Source organism: Canis lupus, chromosome 5 (genome assembly GCF_003254725.2).
Source record: "Canis lupus dingo isolate Sandy chromosome 5, ASM325472v2, whole genome shotgun sequence".
In the NCBI taxonomy this organism is placed as follows: Eukaryota; Metazoa; Chordata; class Mammalia; order Carnivora; family Canidae; genus Canis; species Canis lupus.
The window spans coordinates 1,309,502-1,328,032 of NC_064247.1; the positions used below are offsets into that span (position 1 = coordinate 1,309,502).

Below are 18,531 nucleotides of genomic sequence, written 5' to 3' on the forward strand. Positions count from 1 at the left end.
CCTCATCTGGGGGTGCACGCGTAGTCAGGCTCACCCGGAGCCTGGGAGGGAGGAGACACCCCTGCAGAGGGCAACTCAGGGACGTTCAGGGAGGGCCCTCGATGCACTTCTCGACAGCCGGGGAGCTGCCCCGTCTCCCACCATCAAACATGGGGCCCGTGCCCCGAGCTTCCCAGGGGCCCGAGCTCTGGATGGGTGGGCTCCCTGGGCCTCCGGGGGGAGTGTGGGGGGCTCTGCGAGTTGCAGCCAGAACATCCTCCCACCTTTACCTCTGCTCCTCCTGAGGCAGGGGGCGGGGGCGGGGGGGGGGCACACCCCCGCAGGTGGCCCTGCAAGCATCGCGGTGAGGCCAGGTGGCTGAGTGTCCGGGGCAGGGTGTTTGGCCGGGCCGAGCCGTGTCTGGGGACAGCCAAGTGGCAGGTGTGGGCGTAGACGGGGTTTCCCTCACTGCTTGTGGTCCTGCTCCACGCTGCTGCTCATCTGCACCGCTCTGTTACACTCCGCTCACTTGCTTTGGTGCCGGGGGCGGGCATGGGGGGGCCGGGCGGTTGTGAAGTGGGGGAGGTCGCCTCCCCCCCTCGCTGAGTGGCTCTGACTCCCGGGACTGACTCAGACGTTTGGCGCTAGCTTCCTTTCTCGGCTGTGCTTTCTGCTGCCTCAGCGTCCAGGGTGGTGAGCCCTTCCTTGTGGGGGGATCCTGCGGGGGGCGGGGGGCGTCCACCAGGCGGCGGCTCGGGGATGAGGCTGGCTGGGGCCGGGTCCCGCGGGGTGATGTCTCCTCCCCGTGGCGAGGCCGGGGCACTGCACCTGCACACAGGCCGCGGCTGAGCCGGGTGGGGCGGGCGGTCCACAGCAAGGCCTGCAGCAAGGCCTCACCCTCGCCCCAGGGCGTCTCCGTGCTGGGGACCCCCCCCCCATGGTGAGTTCTAACCCTTAAAGCCTGAAGGATCCTCCTGCTCACCGTGGGGAAACCCCTGCTTATTTTCATCACACGCCCTCGGCTTCCTCAGATGACTCAAACCTGCTCGGGGGGCCGGGGAGCCGTCTGGCTTCCCTGACACCCCAGCGTGGGCTGCCCCGGGGGACGGGGTTGTGGTTCTTCCCCTGGGTCGCTGCCGCTCACTGTCCCACGATGGCCCCTGCCTTGCTCCCGGAGCCCGGACCCTCCCGAGGCAGAGCCACTCTCAGGGTGGTGCTCGGGGCGACGCTGTCCCCAGATGCACTTGCTACTTCGACCTGGGCCTTGAGCGCCACGTATACCTAAGGGTCCCGTTCGTAGCGGCGGTACCGGCCATGGCTGGCGACCTGCGTTCTGGGACCGGCACGGCCACGTTGGGTAGGTCACCCCGCCTTGGTCGGCACCTGTCTCCGTGCTGACGCCCCGGGAGGCCAGGTGTGTCCGCCGCCACCTCCTGGAGGACCTTGCACGCGCGCCTGTGTCTCCAGTGTGACCCACCCCACCCCCTCGTCCCCGATCCTCTCTCTTCCTTTCGGCCAGGATGAAGCGGGCGCAGTTTGGGCCGCACGACTGGCTGTCTTTGCCCGTGCCGCCGGGACCCAGCTGGCTGCTGGTGGACGCGCTGGAGCCCGAGACGGCCTACCAGTTCAGCGTCCTGGCCCAGAACAAGCTGGGAACGAGCGCCTTCAGTGAGGTGGTCACTGTGAACACTTTAGGTGAGGGCCGCAGGCTGCGCGGCCGCGAGGGCTTCCCGGGGGGGCCGGGTGGGCCGCTGCCGACCGCGTGCTCTGTGCCGTTGTGCGGGGCTTGCCCCAGCCCGGATGCCTTGTCCCCCGTCGCAGCGCTCGGGGCCGGATTCCTGTCGGGAAGAGGCTTGGCATTTGTCCTTCCTCGCCAGGCCGGGGCTTTGCAGCGTCCCGTGGCTTCGCAGGGCAGGGTCGGAGGCGCTCCCCCGTCTGCCCTCCCCGATTCCTTCCTCTGGCCTTGGCCTCACTTGCTGGCGGGCGTGTGGCCGGTTCTTGCCGTCGACTCCTGGTCCTCCGTGGGCCTCGGGGCTCCGTCCATGCCGCGCGAACGGGGGCGCCCCTCCTGCCCGCCCCGGGGCCTCTGCTGCCTCCAGGGCCTGCGGCTCTGATGGGACGCTCGGCCCCGCTCTGCAGCCTTCCTCCCTGGCCCTTGGTTCCCTCCCGGGGCCAAGAGGGCGGCTGAGGGCGGGCGGCGAGCCCTGGGACGGGGGCCCCGGCCTCCTTAGAGGAGGTCGCGGGATGCGATGCTCGGTGTCCTCATAAAGATGCCGCGCTGTTTAGAGGATCACATTCAAACATTCAAGTTCTCTGCCTTCCCCCCCTTCCTGTTTGTTGGTGTGTTTTTTTATCCGCCCCCTCCCCCGTCCTTCCGAGGAGCTGCGTTCTCTCGTCTGTGTGCGTGGATCATGGGGCCGCTTCCGTGGGTGTCGAGGGCTCTTGCTGTGCAAGCCTCGTCTCTGAAACAACCCCCGCGTGGGCGTGTGGCCCTCGCTGTGGGGCCGTGGCCCGGCGGCGTGCGGGGAGGTGGGGCGCCTGGCCCCGCAGGTGCCGCCACGTACCCTCTGTCTCCCCCCGCTGCAGCATTCCCTGTCACAACTCCAGAACCCCTGGTGCTGGTTACCCCACCGAGGTGCCTCACAGCCAACCGGACCCAGCAGGGCGTGCTCCTGTCCTGGCTGCCCCCTGCCAACCACAGCTTCCCCATCGACCGCTACATCATGGAGTACCGCGTCGGGGAGCACTGGGAGACGCTGGACAGTGCCATCCCGGGCACCGAGGGAGACTTCTTTGCCAAGGATTTGTCGCAGGTGAGGGGCCCGGCTTTTCCCAAATTCCGAAAGTGACGTGAGCCTGGAGACACCAAAAGCTTCCGGTGACCAAGGCAGGTGTGCTGCCCCCCACGCTCTCCGATCTGCTGCCGAGGTCTGGGATCCTCAGGCCCCACAGGCTCAGGGCCATTGTGTGGCCACAGAGACTTCTATTGCCTTGAGGGCTTTTCCCACACACGGACGTGAGCTGGGGCCACGCGGGGCAGGTGAGGAGCCCCACCTGTGACCCTGGACGTCGACCTCTGCTCCTTGCCGGACTCTGACGCGCGCTGGGCAAAGCGTTTCCCAGAAGGGCTGTCTCCTGCTTTGCCCCCTGCTTTAACAAGTTAGAGTCCCCGGAGGAAGATGCATTATCTTTTTTTTAGCAGCTGGTCCCCTGTAAACTTTGCTGTGTCTCTCTCTCGCTAGAGGGAGGAAGCAGCTTATTTCATGGAAATAAGTCTGGACAGTCTGGACAGTCTTTTTTTTTTTTCTTTTTTTTCAAGATTTTATTTATTTATTCATGAGAGACACACAGAGAGAGGCAGAGACACAGGCAGAGGGAGAAGCAGGCTCCATGCAGGGAGCCCGATGCGGGACTCGATCCCAGATCTGGGGATCTCGCTCTGAGCCGAAGGCAGAGGCTCAACCCCCGAGCCACCCAGGTGTCCCGAAACAGTCTCGTCTGTCTTTCTGTCTTCCTTCCCTGGGCACTTATTCCGCGGTACAACCAGCCCCCGGGGGCCCATGAGAGCCCATGTGTGCGTCCCTCTCCACCTCTGCTTTCTGCGACCTCACAGCCCTAGATTGAAATCCACCGCGGTGGGAGTATTTTTTTTTTTTTTAATTTATTCATGAGAGACACAGGCAGAGGGAGAAGCAGGCTCCATGCAGGGAGCCCAACACGGGACTCGATCCTGGGTCTCCAGGATCAGGCCCTGGCTGAAGGCGGGCACTAAACCGCTGAGCCACCCAGGCTGCCCAGTGGGAGTATTTTTACCATGGAAATGGAAGTTGGTAAATGCTGCAAATGAGGACTTTGTTTTTTCTTTTCCTTTTTCTTTTTCTTTTTTTTTTTTTGGTAACCCGAGAGCTGGTTGTTCATCACTTCCAGTCCGCCACGGCTTCGGGTACCTGTTCCCCCTTGGGGGAGGGTCTGCGGTAGGTCAGCGTCCGCCTGGGGTCCCAGGCTGACGAGAGTCTTGTCCCCGGGGCTGCAGGACACCTGGTACGAATTCCGGGTTCTGGCCGTCATGCAGGATCTGATCAGCGAGCCCAGCAACATCGCCGGCGTCTCCAGCACAGGTACGTGGGCTCGGCTCTTGTATAAGCCGAGGGCTTAGGGCCGCACGGAGTCCCTTGTGAGGAAGCTAGTCCGGGAGGGAGGCTGAGTCGGAAACGAGCAAGGGCTCTGGTTGAGACCGGAGCGTTTCTTCAGGCCCTCCAGCCCGTCGGAGGACGGGACAGGCGCTCCCCTGCTGGAGCTGCGTGCACGGCCCTGCCTGCGGGGCACCCGTCGCTGGGACTGGCGCTAGCCCCCTCCTCGTAGTAGTCCAAAAGGACCTGGCTCACGTTCCTTTGCTGTGACATCCCTGTTTCCGCCAGCGCGTCCTCTGTAAGGGACTGGGGTGGTGAACTGGAGAGACCGCAGGTCAGCACATATTTGCTGAAGGCCTGGGATGAGACTGCTTTCTAATTATGGTGGTTTTATTTGGAAAATTGCTGTTTGGTGTTGTTTCCTCCACTCCTTCGTCTCCCTAGGTTTTTTTTTCAGGCTAAATAAAGCCAACTCCCTAGCATTTTCCACATTTATCTTTCTTTCTCTTGGCCCTGGTCCCACTTCTACGCATCTTCCTCCGGCTACGGGTCCCGAAACCCAGCAGAGCCCCTCCCTCGCCCGGTCAAGTGGCTCCCTCGGTATGGGAAGAGGCTTTCACTTAGTGATTAAGCGGGGGCGCCATTTCTGGGGGCGCTGCTCCTCCAAGGACCCCTGGGGCCGGCGGCAAGGGCTTGGCCAGGGCGCTTGTGCAGCAGGACAGCTCCAGAGGCACTGGGCAGGCCTATGTGGGGAAGCAGGGGAGACGGTGGCCAAGCCCTGGGGCGGAGGGGCATCACTCCTGCCTCACCTTAGGCACCGTGGCACCGAGGCTGTTTTCTTGTTTTTCCCCATACAGAGGTACCCTGTCTTGGCTTCCCTCTAGGGAGGGGACTCTAGAGCGAGGGAGGAACAGGGACCAGGGCTCACAGCCGAGGCCACAGTAAAAGACGCAAGGGTTTGCATCGGCGGGCTCTTCTGTGTTCAGTGGCTTTATGTCTGGCACCCGAATGGAAGACAGGTACCGGGGCGCAGTGGCCTCAGCCCCCGTCTCAGCCCCCCACTCCCAAGGGCTCATAGCTTTCCATCGGCCCACGCCACTCGTCAGGGTGATCCAGGCTGTTTCGGCTCTGGCCCAAGACATCCGCGTACACAGAATATAAAGAGTGGCGCTTTCCGGTGTCACCAACTGTGAAGTAGGGCCTGGCGGGTGGGGGTCCAGCCCTGGCTCCGTCACTAATGAGCTGGGCACAAAGCGAACCGCGGTTCTTTACCTGTAAGAGGAGGTTGGACTAGTGTGGAGCGTCCCTGCGGGCTCCGGAGTTGTGAGCCGAGGTGTCGGGGACATGCTAACTCTCCCTGCAGAAATTGCTCAGCCGTGATGCGGTGGCTCGGAATCTCTGGTCACAGCCCCTTCTCCCCTCCGTGGCATTTAACTCCCAAGGTGGCTTCACAGCCAGGGTCCCATTTTGTCGGGATGGCAGGAAGCAGCAATCCCCCCTCCCCCAGGAGGCCGAGTAGCAGGGGTGTAGACCGGATAGGCCGTGTCTGTTGGCCAGTCCGTGACGGTGTCTTTACGTCAGAGTGAGCGCGTGTGCCCCGTTTGCCCCCTGTGAGGGCGTCTGGTAGTGTGCACCGTGGCCAAGCAGATGTTACTGTCGGAGTCATGCCTGCCATGCGGTCACCGTGGCTGTGACTTTTTCGCAAGCCCTGTGGACGTCACTTGACTTCCATCCACCCATCTGCGGTCCCTCTCCTCGGCCGTCCCCCTCTCTCCAAACCTCAAGTGCTAGACTTGCGCGTCGTCTGTTCCACGGGGCTAGCAAAGACGCCTGGGGGCTCAGCGTCAGAGTTGGGGGGCTCCTGCGGGAGGGAGGGGAGGGAGTCACGCATGTTCCTCGCCCCCCGCAGACATCTTCCCACAGCCGGACCTGACTGATGACGGGCTAGCCCGGCCCGTGTTGGCTGGAATCGTAGCTACCATCTGCTTCTTGGCAGCTGCCATCCTGTTCAGCACCCTGGCCGCCTGCTTTGTCAACAAGCAGCGCAAGCGTAAGCTCAAGCGCAAAAAAGGTGGGTGTCTGCCCCCACCGCCCTCCTCTGCCTGGCCCGGTTCCCAGTGCTCCCTGTTGGAAGAGGCGGCTCTCCTTGAGCGTGGGCCCCCTTGCCAATAGGGAAATGGGGTCTTAGGGGTACAACTGCCAATGGGACCGGATGGGCAAGAGGGAGTAAGGAAGGTAGATGCTGGGGAGGGGGTGATGGGCCCAGGCCGTGAGAGGGCAGGTCTGCAGCTCTGCTCTGGGGGCCATGGACCTGAGGCGAATTTTGGGTCCCTGGCCTCAGCGGGCTCTCCTTCCCCTTCTTCTTTCTTGTAGATCCTCCACTGTCCATCACTCACTGCAGAAAGAGCCTAGAGTCTCCGTAAGTGCCCCCGCGGTCATGCTGAGTGCACAGAGGGCGGAGGGCGGATGCGGGCAGGTGGTTTGCCTAGCTCGGCCCCCAGACGAGCGTGTCTAGACTGTTTGCTGTCCACTGCTCTGCACGTGCACAGAGGGAGCAGTGGCGTAGACCATCCCAATAGCGGATAATCCATGGCTCTTTAGCTTCGGAATGTGTTTCCGTGGGTTTCTTTCACCCTAATAGACGCGCCTTCTTGGCGTGTCTTGCGTAAGTCGACCTTAAGGTGGGCTTGCATTTCTTGAGCACGCCGGGAACGATGCTAGAGGTGTGACTGCACGGAATGGGGCAGGCAGGAAGGGCCAGAACGAGGGCAGACGTGCGCGTTCATTCAAAAGCCGGCCGGCACCCGCCTAGATGGTTTCACGCCAGAGTGTTTCACGCCAAAGTACACAGCCCATCGGCACCCCCTTCTGTTGAGCATCCTCTTAGGCGTTTGTGGTTGTTTGTTAAGAGGAGGAAAAGAAGTGCCTGAGCGGGCGTCTGCAGCCTCACGCTCCTGCCCCCTCGCTCACCCCCACAGCTTGTCGTCTGGCAAGGTGAGCCCCGAGAGCATCCGCACGCTCCGGGCCCCATCGGAGTCCTCTGATGACCAAGGCCAGCCGGCCGCCAAGAGGATGCTGAGTCCCACCCGGGAGAAGGAGCTGTCGTTGTACAAGAAGACCAAGAGGGCCATCAGCAGCAAGAAGTATAGCGTGGCCAAGGCCGAGGCCGAGGCCGAGGCCACCACGCCCATCGAGCTCATCAGCAGAGGCCCCGACGGCCGCTTCGTGATGGATCCCTCTGAGATGGAGCCCTCGATGAAGAGCAGGCGCATCGAGGGCTTTCCCTTTGCCGAGGAGACGGACATGTACCCCGAGTTCCGCCAGTCGGACGAGGAGAATGAGGACCCGCTGGTGCCCACGTCTGTGGCTGCCCTCAAGTCCCAGCTGACCCCTCTGTCGTCCAGCCAGGAGTCCTACCTGCCACCACCAGCATACAGCCCTCGGTTCCAGCCCCGTGGGCTGGAGGGCCCCGGCGGCCTGGAGGGGCGGCTGCAGGCCACGGGCCAGGCCAGGCCTCCCGCGCCCCGGCCCTTCCACCATGGCCAGTATTATGGGTACCTCAGCAGCAGCAGCCCCGGGGAGGTGGAGCCGCCGCCCTTCTACATGCCGGAGGTGGGCAGCCCCCTGAGCTCCGTCATGTCCTCCCCACCCCTGCACGCCGAGGGGCCCTTTGGCCACCCCACCATTCCCGAGGAGAACGGAGAGAACGCTTCCAACAGCACGCTGCCCTTGACTCAGACGCCCACAGGCGGCCGCTCCCCTGAGCCCTGGGGCCGGCCGGAGTTCCCCTTTGGGGGCCTGGAGACCCCGGCCATGATGTTCCCCCACCAGCTGCACCCCTGTGACGTCGCCGAGAGTCTGCAGCCCAAGGCCTGCCTCCCCCGAGGACTGCCCCCCACCTCCCTGCAGGTGCCCTCGGCCTACCCGGGCATCCTGTCCCTGGAGGCGCCCAAGGGCTGGGCGGGCAAGTCGCCGGGCCGAGGCCCCGTCCCGGGGCCCCCCTCCGCCAAGTGGCAGGACAGACCTATGCAACCTCTGGTGAGCCAAGGGCAGCTAAGACATACCAGCCAAGGTATGGGCATACCCGTGTTGCCTTACCCCGAGCCGGCCGAGCCGGGGGGGCACAGCGGCCCCAGCACGTTTGGCCTGGACACCCGGTGGTACGAGCCCCAGCCCCGGCCCCGGCCCAGCCCCCGGCAGGCCAGGCGCGCCGAGCCCAGTTTACATCAAGTGGTGCTACAGCCGTCCCGGCTCTCGCCTCTCACCCAAAGCCCCCTGAGCTCGCGCACCGGCTCCCCCGAGCTGGCGGCCCGCGCCCGGCCCCGCCCGGGGCTCCTGCAGCAGGCCGAGATGGAGATCGCGCTGCAGCCGCCGGCCGCCGGCAGCTTCTCCCGCAAGTCCACGCCGTCCACGGGCTCCCCGTCCCAGAGCAGCCGCAGTGGCAGCCCCAGCTACCGGCCCGCCACGGGCTTCCCGGCCCTGGCCGCCGCCTACCCTGCGCCCCCGCCCGCGCCTGCGCCCGCGGGGCCTGCCGACAGCCTGGACGTGTTTGGACCCACGGCCTCCCCTCGCAGCGGGGGGGAGGAGCTGCTGCGGCCGGAGCCCCCCCCGCCGCCGTTACCTACTTCGGGGTGAGTGCCGGCCGGTTGCCCTGCCCGCGTCCGCGCCTGGTCATCCTCGCCCCCATTCCCCACCCGCCCCCACCCCTCCATCACCCCGAATGACAGGGCTTGTGTGGACATGCTGCAGCATCCCTTCCGGAGAGTTCTGGTCTTGGCATCGGCGGGCGAGCTCGTGGGGTCCAGTGCGGGGCGGACCTGGTCCCCCCCGCCCCTCCCCTCCCGAGACAGGACGGACATGCGTGGGCAGGGGCGGGGTGTGCCGTGCAGGCCGAGCGGCCCCCAGGTCCTCTTGCAGTGCAGAGCGCTCCCGTGCCGTGACCCTGGCTTGGGGTGGGGGGTCCAGGGCCCTCCAGACACTTCGGATCCAGCCTCTTTGCTGCCCCGGCCCATCCTCCCTGCCAGGCAGGACCCCAGAGCCCCCCTCCACCCAGGACGGGTCGCCAGGCGGGGTCTCCTCCCCCCCCCCTTCCCCGGCCTTAGTAGCCTAGAGAGCCGGAGGGGCCGTCCCCAGACCGCCCCCTGGGCGGGGAGCAAGGTCTCAGGCCTGTGAACCGTGTGCCTGGAGCCACACACCCTACCCCGACCTGTGTGCCTCGCAGGAAGCTGCAGACAGACAGACAGACAGACAGACAAGCTCCTGCGATCAGCCTGCCCGAGAGAGCACACTCTAAACTGTAGCAGCTGGTATTCCAGGTACCAGAGTCGGCCTGGACGCCCGTCTGTGCCTCCTTCTCTCGCTTCTCTTGCCCCGACCCCTCGTCCCTCCTCCCCCTCCCCCTCCCCCCCTCCCCCCTCCTCAAGTCTGGCTTTCCTTCTGTCTGTCCTCCTTCCTCCTCCATCTTCTTCGGGTTGGCCCGACTTGCTCCGAAGGGCTGGCAGCGTCTCCGTAGTGCCCCTCACCCCTCCTGGCCTCCCCTCCCTGCCCCTCTCCACCCCTCCCTCCCTCTCTCTCTCTCTCTCTCTCTCTCTGGTTCCGTCCTTTGGTCTCTCTTGATGTGGCCGCCTGTGCAGGGGAGCAGAGTGTTCCAGAGGAGGCTGGCCTGCTGGTAGGCAGGATGGGAGGCGGTCGGAGAGGAGGGAGCCCAGCGCCCTTCCCCTGCCCCACGCACTCCCACCCTCTCTGGTACCTGGAAGCACAGCCTCCCCTCCCGCTACCCCTGCTCCTGGCGGGCGGGGAAGGCGAGGCGAGCTCTAGCTAGGACGCCGGGCGCGGCGCCCACAGAGCCGGGCCTCTGTCTGTGCAGGAGATGCTGTGCGCCGCAGCCCTGTCGTCTGTGCTTTGTGCAGCGCTCATCTGCCTCGTCCATCGTGCCGTCTGGTTCTCTGTCTCTCTCCTCTCCTTCCCCTCACCCCATTCTCTGGCCTCGCTTGTGGTTCTCTGGCCCCCGTGCTCCTCCCCTCCTCCCCTCTGGGTGTGCGTGGGTGGTTGCCCCACGGCCCGGCCCGTGTTGATAACTGCTTTGTTTCTGATTGATCTCAGCTATCTGGGCAGTGTTGTCGAGACAAGCCTCTCCTCAGCTCAATAGGTAAGGGAGCTCCGTGGCTGGGGCGGGGCGGGGGGTGGACAGGCGGACGGGGCTTCGGCAGGGCCATCGCTTCCTTTACAGGGGAATCCAGGCCATGTCCCCTCCCCCCGCGTGGGCGGCAGCTCCGCTGCTCCGGGCCCCACGGCTTCTGGGTTCCCCACATCATGCTGCTCCCACAGCCTCACCGGGCCGCGCTCGGGCACCGCCTAGCTGCAGCTTCTGACGCCCGCCCCACACGCCACGCCTGCCCCAGAGCCTCCCTGCAGTTCCCCTCACTCGGACCCCTGCTGCCCACATACCCAGGGCCTCCCACAGACACCCCCGGGGACCCTGCATGCTCCCTGAGGGGCCTAGAATGCCTACGATCCGCTTTGCATCTCTGCACCTCTGGAAACACCAGGGTCACACTCAGATCCAGAAACACCGCCTCTCCCCTGTCCCCCCGCAGCCTCAGGCAGGGTGTCCCCCGCCCCATCCTGGCTCCCCAGAGACTCCGGTCTTCCTCAGGGGTTGCTGGTCCCTCCCAGTCTTCTCGGGCTCGCTCTGATATTGTCAGGGAGCCAGGGTTGGGGTGTGGCCCCGTTCCTTCCCTCAACGGCTGGGTCGTCCCCAGGACCAGGTCACCTGTAGTCCTGTGAGGTCAGGGGCGGGGAGACGCCGCCACTTGCCGTGCCCCTTGCCTGCCAGAGCCCGTTGGGGGCTGTTACAGGACTGACACGTGGACCTCGCCCTCGGGTCAGATTGCCCCCAGACCCCATAGCGGCCACTCCCGATCCCACTGGGTCACAGCTCCAGGGGCCTGGGAGGAGTTCCCGGGCGCAGAGGACAGGCTGGCCCTGGGGCAGCACTACGCTCCTTCCTCTGCTCTCTTCCGAGGGCGTCCCTGCCCCCAAGCCCTGTCCCCTGTCCCCAAGCCCTGTCCCTCCCGCGTCCTTGCAGGTGGAGGTGTCAGGAATCTGAGGGCTCCCAGAGGGGTGTGAGGTCTCCTGCAGAGGCTTGAGGTCACCCGAGACTCACTGTCTCCCACGGTGGCTGCGACACTCTGTTTGCCATGGATGCCCCTGCCTGTGCTTCTGGGCACTAGCAGCGTGGGAGCTTCCCATGGGGAGAAGCACCTGCATCCCCTGCCTACCTAGAGATGCCAGAGGGCTCAGGACGCTATGCTCAGGCGTAGGACCGGCCGCCCGTGAGGAGGGCTGCGCTGTGTGGCCGTGTCCTTGTGCTCTGCAGCCTCAGGCTTGTTAGCAGCCGAGGCCCCGGGGGGCGTGAGGCTGGTTGGGTGTCACGCTGCGGCCGCGAGCAGTGGCGAGCGGGGCCAGCATCGGGCCGTAGGTGTGAGCCCACCCTCACCTGCCGACGGCCGCCTGTCCCCCACCGTCTGAGCTCGCCCTCCCTCCCTCCCTCCCTCCCTGAGTCCCAGTTCTGACCCCCGCCACCCCCAGAGAGGAGGGAGCTCCAGGCCCAGCCGTCACTGCACTCCTGGACAGTGCCCGGACCCCCGCCCCGCGGTGACTGCCACGCCCTCACCCGGCTGTCGCCCTGCACCCCCAGCACGCCCCACCCGCCCCCGCCGAGGGCCTGGCCCCTGTACCCTCACTGCTGTGGCAAACGCAGAAACCAAGGGCAGTGGTGGGGGACCGCAGGATCCTCGGGGCCTGGCCGGGTCCCCAGCCGAGGAGAGTCAGGTGCCCCCCGCAGCCCGGAGCCGGGCCTTGGTGGTGCTGGGCAGCACGAGCCACCCTAGTCCTGCTTGCTGAGAGCTCCCCGGGCGCGGGAGCTGCTGGGGCCATCGGGAGGCGTTAGGCTCCTCTTCAGACGCTGTCTTCATGCTGCGCCTTTGCATGTGTCTCCACTCGGTCTTGCTTGGAGAGGATGTGACGCGTCTTGTCTACGTGCGTTCTCGCTCTGTTCCTGTTTCCTTCAGTCTGTCTCCCGCTCCTCCCCTGGGCCCGCAGTGGTCCTCCTCCTCTCCCCCTCTCTCTCTCTGCCTCCCCTCCCTCTCCTCTTCCCAACTCCCATCTCGGAGCGGGAGTTGTACTGTGTGGACCTGCCCTGTGTGGGGCCGGCGGGCTCCCGGGCTCGTCCCGTAGCAGGCCTCTTCTCCCCTCGCCCTCGAGCCCTGTCCCTCAGCGCTGACTTTGGCCTGTCGGATGGGGTGGGTCTGGGGGGCGGACCCCAGGAAGGAGCTCCCGAGTCCCGAGTCCTGAGTCCTGAGGCCAGACCCTGGGTTTGTCCCCACCCCACAGGGAATGCTGCCGTTGGTCGTCAGGGCTTGGGGGGGGGGCACGACCTCCGCGGTCCGGACTTTCTCTGTTTTAAGGGGGGGCGGTGGCGGGACTTGTTCCCAGCTCACCTCGGGCACTACTGGATTTTCTGCCCCCACCCCCCACCCCGGGTCTGGTCAGGTGGTTATGCAGAGGAGGAAAGCTCCCCTTCCCTCCCGGCCGCCGACTGCCGGGGTGCCCGGCCCCGGGGGGCAGGCGCTGGCCTGCGGTTCTCACCTCTGTCCTGCGGTCTGCCTACTTTTGGAACCTTTTTGTCTGTGTCTTTTCTCCACTGTTTTGGGTGAGCACAGAGCTAAGCAACCATTAGCCAACCCTGGGCTAAATGCTTGATTTGTATGGATTTTATGAAAACAGAAAGAGAGAAGATTCCAGGCAGTTCCTAGCAGTCGTGACCCTCAGTGAAGCATCAGTGGGCTGGAGTGCTGGGGTTCGGGGGAGCTCCACAGACATGGAAGATCTAGGGAGACCCTGGGCTTTTAGGGTTGTACCCCCGCCCCCCCAACTTCTTGGGATCAGGAGAGCCTGGTCTGCTGGGCTCCGGTAGGTTTTCGGAGGACCGGGCCTGACGGGGAAGGGGGCTGCCCTCTGTCTGTCGGAGAGCCCGGTGGGTGCTGTTGTGGGGTGCACCCTGCTGGTGCACTGCAGACTCCCGGGCTGAGGCCGCGGCAGGGGTGAAGTCGCATAGCCCAGGTCTCCCACCGTCTCCCGGCAGCACGAAGCTCCGTTGTCCATGGTCCCCCGTGGGCCTGGGACGTGGTCCCCTTCTAGAGCACAGAGGTGACTTGATTCCAAAGGGCGTCACGGGCTGCAAGTCAAGTGTGTTGGGCCGCATTTCACGTTTTTTTTTCTGTATAATTTGCTAAAAATAATTCAATTTTTGCCCTCCCCTCCCCGTCCGCCCCATCCGTCCGCCCCGTCCGCCCCGTCCTTCCAGACACTTGCTGTTATTTCTCCCTCCTGCATCGGCAGAGTGTCTCAGGGCCTCCAGGAGCCTTCGGTCACGTTTCTGTGTTTGAGCGCTGAGCCCAGCGCGGAGGCGGGTGGACAGCAGGCGTCCCGTCCCAGAGGGGCTGCGGCTCGGCTGTTCCACAAAGGGAAGTTGGCCTGTCCTCCTCAGTGGGTCATCACGGTTTGGGAACTTTGGCCTGAAGACAGACCTTGAGCGCCCCTTCCCCACCCCTGGCGCGTCTTCCTGGGGGCGCACGGGGTTCCCAGGTGGAGCACGGGAGCGCGGCCCTCTGCTAGGTGGCTTCCGAACCTGTTTCCCTCAGGAAGAACTCGGAAGAGCCCTTTGATGTTCTCAGCCTCGGCTCTGTGTCGTGAGAGCTGGATCCTTAGGCGAGCTGCTTCAGTTTGCCCCTCTGAGAAACGGGGTCAGTCCAGTATTTACCCGGTAGGGTTCTCGTAAGGACGGGAGAGAACAGTCAGTGCGGCCTGGTAAGTGGTGACTAACCGCCGCGTGACAGAGGCGATGAAGGCCGCGACAGGTTGATTTTAGTGAGGATGTCCTTGGAGGTTTCACCCGGCTGGGAGGGTCCCCAGGAACGACCCCAGGCGCCTTGGCCAGTTTTTCTCGCGGCCTCTGGGTCGCTCACCCTGGATTATGTGGTTTAAGCCCTGCCCCCTGGGGCCTCGCATCCCTCACCTCGTGTGGTCCCTTTGAAGAGGCTGGCCTGGACCGGGGCACAGGTAAACCCAACGGCTGATTCACACCTTTGATTCTCCTTTTAGGAGCTGGAGAAGCCCTAGTCAAGGATGAGAAGGGGGTGAGCACTGCCCGCCAGCATTGCAAACTCATGCTCCCCCATCCCCTAGCCATCTCCACCCGTTGTCCGCCTTCCAGATTCCCTTGCGGCCGCACGGCCGCCCTGTAAGGTCCGTGCGGGTGGAGTCGAAGGAGGAGGGGACGGGGATTTGCAGGTCGGGTCTCTGGGGGCAGAAGACCTGACTCCTAACGGTGAGTCGGACTTCCCTCCGAGACCGTGTGCTGCCTGCCTGCGTGTGCGTGGACGTGGGGCCCCCGTGCTCTGTGCTGTCAGGGCCTATGGGAAACCCAGGAGCCGCCTCTGACCTGGACTTCGGAGGAGCTTCTGGGTACTTTATGTGCCGAGAGGCTACGGAGTGACGGCATCCGTCAGGGAAGGTGGAGGTGGCTTCATTGCCACTTACTGAGGAGGCCCCAGAGACCAGAGGCTTACCACCAGTCAGCCTGCGGGTGGCTTCTTGCTCCTTCCCCGCAAGTCCCACCGGTCCCGGGAGACGGGCTGCAGACCTCCCTCCCTCCTTCCCTGCGTCGTCGGTTCTGCCTCGGATTGTCGGCTCACCGCTGGCCGCTTCTCCCCCCCAGGGTTGGCCATCCTCCTGCTAATCAGGACTTACCCAAAATCCATGTGCTGCAGTTGGAAGAGGCTGGAGGAAGAGCGTGGTCGCCTCCGTGGGTGGCCCAGGGGGCACGCTGCACCCAGCGCTCTCCCTGCCTCTCCTCCTCGGGCTCCTCCATCCCGGGAAGCAGTGACACTGATAACTCGCCTTCTAGGTTTTCCTTTATGACCCGCGGGCAGTTCTCTCCCGTCCAGTGTGCACCGGTTGCCTCGGCCCAGCCTTGCAGCGGCCTGGGGTCCCCCGGGTCGCAGAGGCCGCACGGCTCCAGCAGAATCGTGGGCTTCGTTCTAACTGCAGGGTTGATCCATCAGGCGAATGACCACGTCCGCCCGCAGCGGGGGGACAGGGAGACCGTGGCGCGCGTGGCGTCTCTCCCATCCCCGCTTTTCCCACTGAGCCTGAAAGCGTAGACAGTCCTTGGACGTTTGCCACCGAAGGCAAGGGCTTCACGAGGCTGCCGGATTTGGACGCCCAGCGTCCGGGTTGACATCCACCTTCTTTTGGACTCTGAGCCTAGGCCGCGGGAGGTCCAGGCGCCCGCCCGCCAAGGTGCTGCTGGATGACCATGCCGCCGCCCCTGGCTGCCGGGTGCCGCCTGGCTCCGGTTGGCGCCAGGAAGACGCCCGGTGAAGTGGGTTGTACGCGCCCCCTGCCTCACAGGGCGTGGGGCTCCTCGTGGGCCCTGGCCTTCTCCTCCCCAGAGGACAACGGTTCAGTGGCGGTCTTTACCTCCTCTAACCTGCCCTCTTACTTTCCACTTTAAGGTCTCGGTCGTGGTGATTTCTGGCAGCTTGGGGCACGGATGCCGCCTTCTTCCTGCGTTGAGTGACACGTGATGCGGCCCCCTACTAAAGCCTGTCTCCCCTTTTCTTAGGTCTTCTCATTGCTCCACACGGTGGTTTCCATCCGAGGTAGGCCTCCCGCGGCTCAAGCCTTCTACCGGCTTTTCTCCCTTCCAGGAACAACCGAGAGGCGGGTGCCCGGGGACCACCGTGCACACCTGGGACTGCCCAGCACTGTGCCTGTCCTCCCGTCGGCCGGTGCTGTGGTTTTCTTCCAGCCGCTCTTCGGACGCTCCCTCTCTGGGGGCTGACCTGTGCCTCTCTGATTGTCCTTCCAGAACACATCCACCTGCACCCGGGAACGCTGCTACACCTGAGAGGCTGGAGGCTCTGAAATACCAACGGATAAAGAAGCCCAAAAAGTCATCCAAGGGCTCCTCGAAGTCAAAGAAACGATCCGGTAAATGGCGGATCCTCTCTTTCCTCCTCTCTCCGCCGTCATTGTGGGGTTGTTCGGCTCGGGATCCCGTCCCTGGGTTGTCTCCAGAATTGAATCCAGCAGTTTATGTCACTGTGTCTTTTTAATATTAGTTACTAAGTAATATGTAAGTATGATTTCCATGTAAACGTTAGAAAGACAGGGTCTCGAATTTCCTCTCAATCGTTTCCTCCCCACTGGGAACCATCCTTTTGTTCTTTTTTTTTTTTGAGATTTTATTTCTTTATTTGACAGACAGCAGGGGAGCACAAGCAGGGGGAGCAGGGAGGGGGGAAGGGGAAGCAGGCTCTTTGCTGAGCAGGGAGCTTGGTGCGGGGCTGGACCCAGGACCCCAGGATCATGACCTGACCCAAGGCAGCCGCTTCACCGACGGAGCCCCCCAGGCACCCCGGGAGCCACCTTCTTGGTTGTAGATGTGCTTTCAGAGGGTTCTGTGCATTTGCCTCCAGGAGATGCAGCTTGTTGCCTCTATGCGTTTCCAGACGACATAAGTAGCATCTTGATCCCTTTCCCTTCTGCCATAGGCCTTTTGGAACTCCCTTTATTTCCTTATATGTTTCTTTGTTATTTCAGACCGTCTAGTTGGACGTGGGATTTGTGGGGTCCTACTCAGTGCTTAGGGCACCTGGTGGCATGGACCCGCCCTCTGCGGGATGACCGAGATAGAATGAAATCCCCTTACGGTAGAGAGAACATTCCTGCTGACATATGTCTGATGTTTTCATCCCACACGAGGGGTAGCTGCTAAGGTAGCGCAAAAATAATTCAGCCCTTTCCTACACTTAGAAAATTCTTTGATATTTATCACGTCGTCTTTATTATTTCACCAATGGTTTTACGAATCTTGTCCCAGGCTGTCAAAAGAGACAGCTGGACAGCTTCCTCGCTGATCTTTAGTAACCACGGACAGTGTTACTACTTTCTTTGGAGGCGGGGTCACGGGCAAGCCTTCTACGAGGCCGCCGGGATCTTTGGAAGACAGGGAGCCTTTGGGTGGCGCTCATATCCTGTTGGTTTATAGATGGGCGAACTGAGGCAGAAGAGGAGAAGATGATGTTTTTAGGGCTTGAGTGAGGAATGGGAGCCGAAGCTTGAGTGCTCAACCCACTTAAGCTCGTTGCAGTTGAGGACGCACGTACCCACCCACCTACCTATGTTTGTTTTTTTTTTTAATTTAAAAAAATTTTTTTTAAAGATTTTATTTATTCTTAAAGAGACAGAGAAAGAGAGACACAGGCAGAGGGAGAAGCAGGCTCCATGCAGGGAGCCCAACGTGGGACTCGATCCCGGGTCTCCAGGATCATGCCCTGGGCCAAAGGCGGCGCTAAACCGCTGGGCCACCTGGGCTGCCCTGTTTTATTTTTTTATTTGCTTTTTTTTTTTTTTTTTGCTTATTTATTTTTAACAAAAAGAGCCACACCAGATCCCTGTGTTCCCTCCTGCTCTGCCCCGGCGTCCTGTTCCTATAAGACGTTGATGGCTCCCAAACGTCTCTTCCAAGCCCCAGTCTCTTCCAAGAGCTCACGTCTCATGTTTCCAGCTGCCTGCTGAACACGCACTTAGATGTTTTATAAGCCTCCGAAACGTCCAAAATAGAGTTATCGATCACCCTCTCCAAATGTGCGTCTCCTACCTCCTCCCCACCTTCTTGCATAGCACTGCTACGGGCCTCGCCACTCAGCCTTGCTCCTTGTCTGGCCTCACGGGTCCTGTCTAGCCACTTGGTAAGGTCTGCGGGACCAACTTTTATAGCACGTCCTCCGTCCGACTCTTTCCCACCTCAATTGCTAAAACTAAAGCTATTCCCACCCTGATTCTCGCAGTGGCCTCCTTGCTGGTTGTCTCGCTCCCTCCTTACTCCTCCTACAGTGCAGTCTACACTCAGCAACTGGAGCGATCTTCAGACAATGCAGTAGCGTCCTCTTGGCAATGTACACACACATGCACCTGGAGAAAACCTTCTAGAAGCTTCCTGCTGCAGCCAGAGCAGATTCCAAGCTCTTTAGGATTCCCACCTCCATCTTCCTTGCCTCACTGTCCTTTGCTCGCTCTGCTTCAGCTACGATGGCCTCCTTCCTTCCTTCCTTCCTTCCTTCCTTCCTTCCTTCCTTCCTTCCGTCCGTCTCTGAAATGTGGCAGTTGGCTCATCAGCCATGGGTCTCACTTTCGCCCATCCTCCTTCTTTTGGGAAACTCCTCCCTTGGGGCTTCAGAAAGCTCGTCGGCCTTTCAAGAGTAGAACCATACTTTATTTTTTGGTTTATTTTTTAAGATTTTAGTCCTTTACTTGAGAGAGAGAGAGAACGAGTGAGAGGGAGAAGCAGGCT

At 62.7% G+C, this 18,531-nt stretch overlaps 1 protein-coding gene across 3 annotated transcripts in view; it reads left to right on the plus strand.

Annotated features, from left to right (window-relative positions):
* The window catches only part of IGSF9B (immunoglobulin superfamily member 9B), a 56,516-nt gene that overhangs the window by 26,728 nt on the left and 11,257 nt on the right, over nucleotides 1–18,531 (plus strand). For 2 of the 3 annotated variants that reach the window (XM_025464864.3, XM_025464865.3), the window contains exons 13-19: nucleotides 1,499–1,674; nucleotides 2,566–2,792; nucleotides 4,013–4,097; nucleotides 6,019–6,180; nucleotides 6,483–6,528; nucleotides 7,088–8,740; nucleotides 16,045–16,166. In XM_025464864.3, the coding sequence (XP_025320649.1) occupies nucleotides 1,499–1,674; nucleotides 2,566–2,792; nucleotides 4,013–4,097; nucleotides 6,019–6,180; nucleotides 6,483–6,528; nucleotides 7,088–8,740; nucleotides 16,045–16,166 (2,471 nt within the window). Of the gene's footprint in view, nucleotides 1–1,498; nucleotides 1,675–2,565; nucleotides 2,793–4,012; nucleotides 4,098–6,018; nucleotides 6,181–6,482; nucleotides 6,529–7,087; nucleotides 8,741–10,211; nucleotides 10,258–16,044; nucleotides 16,167–18,531 lie in introns of all 3 variants that reach the window. The other variant, XR_003143344.3, reaches the window with a different exon arrangement.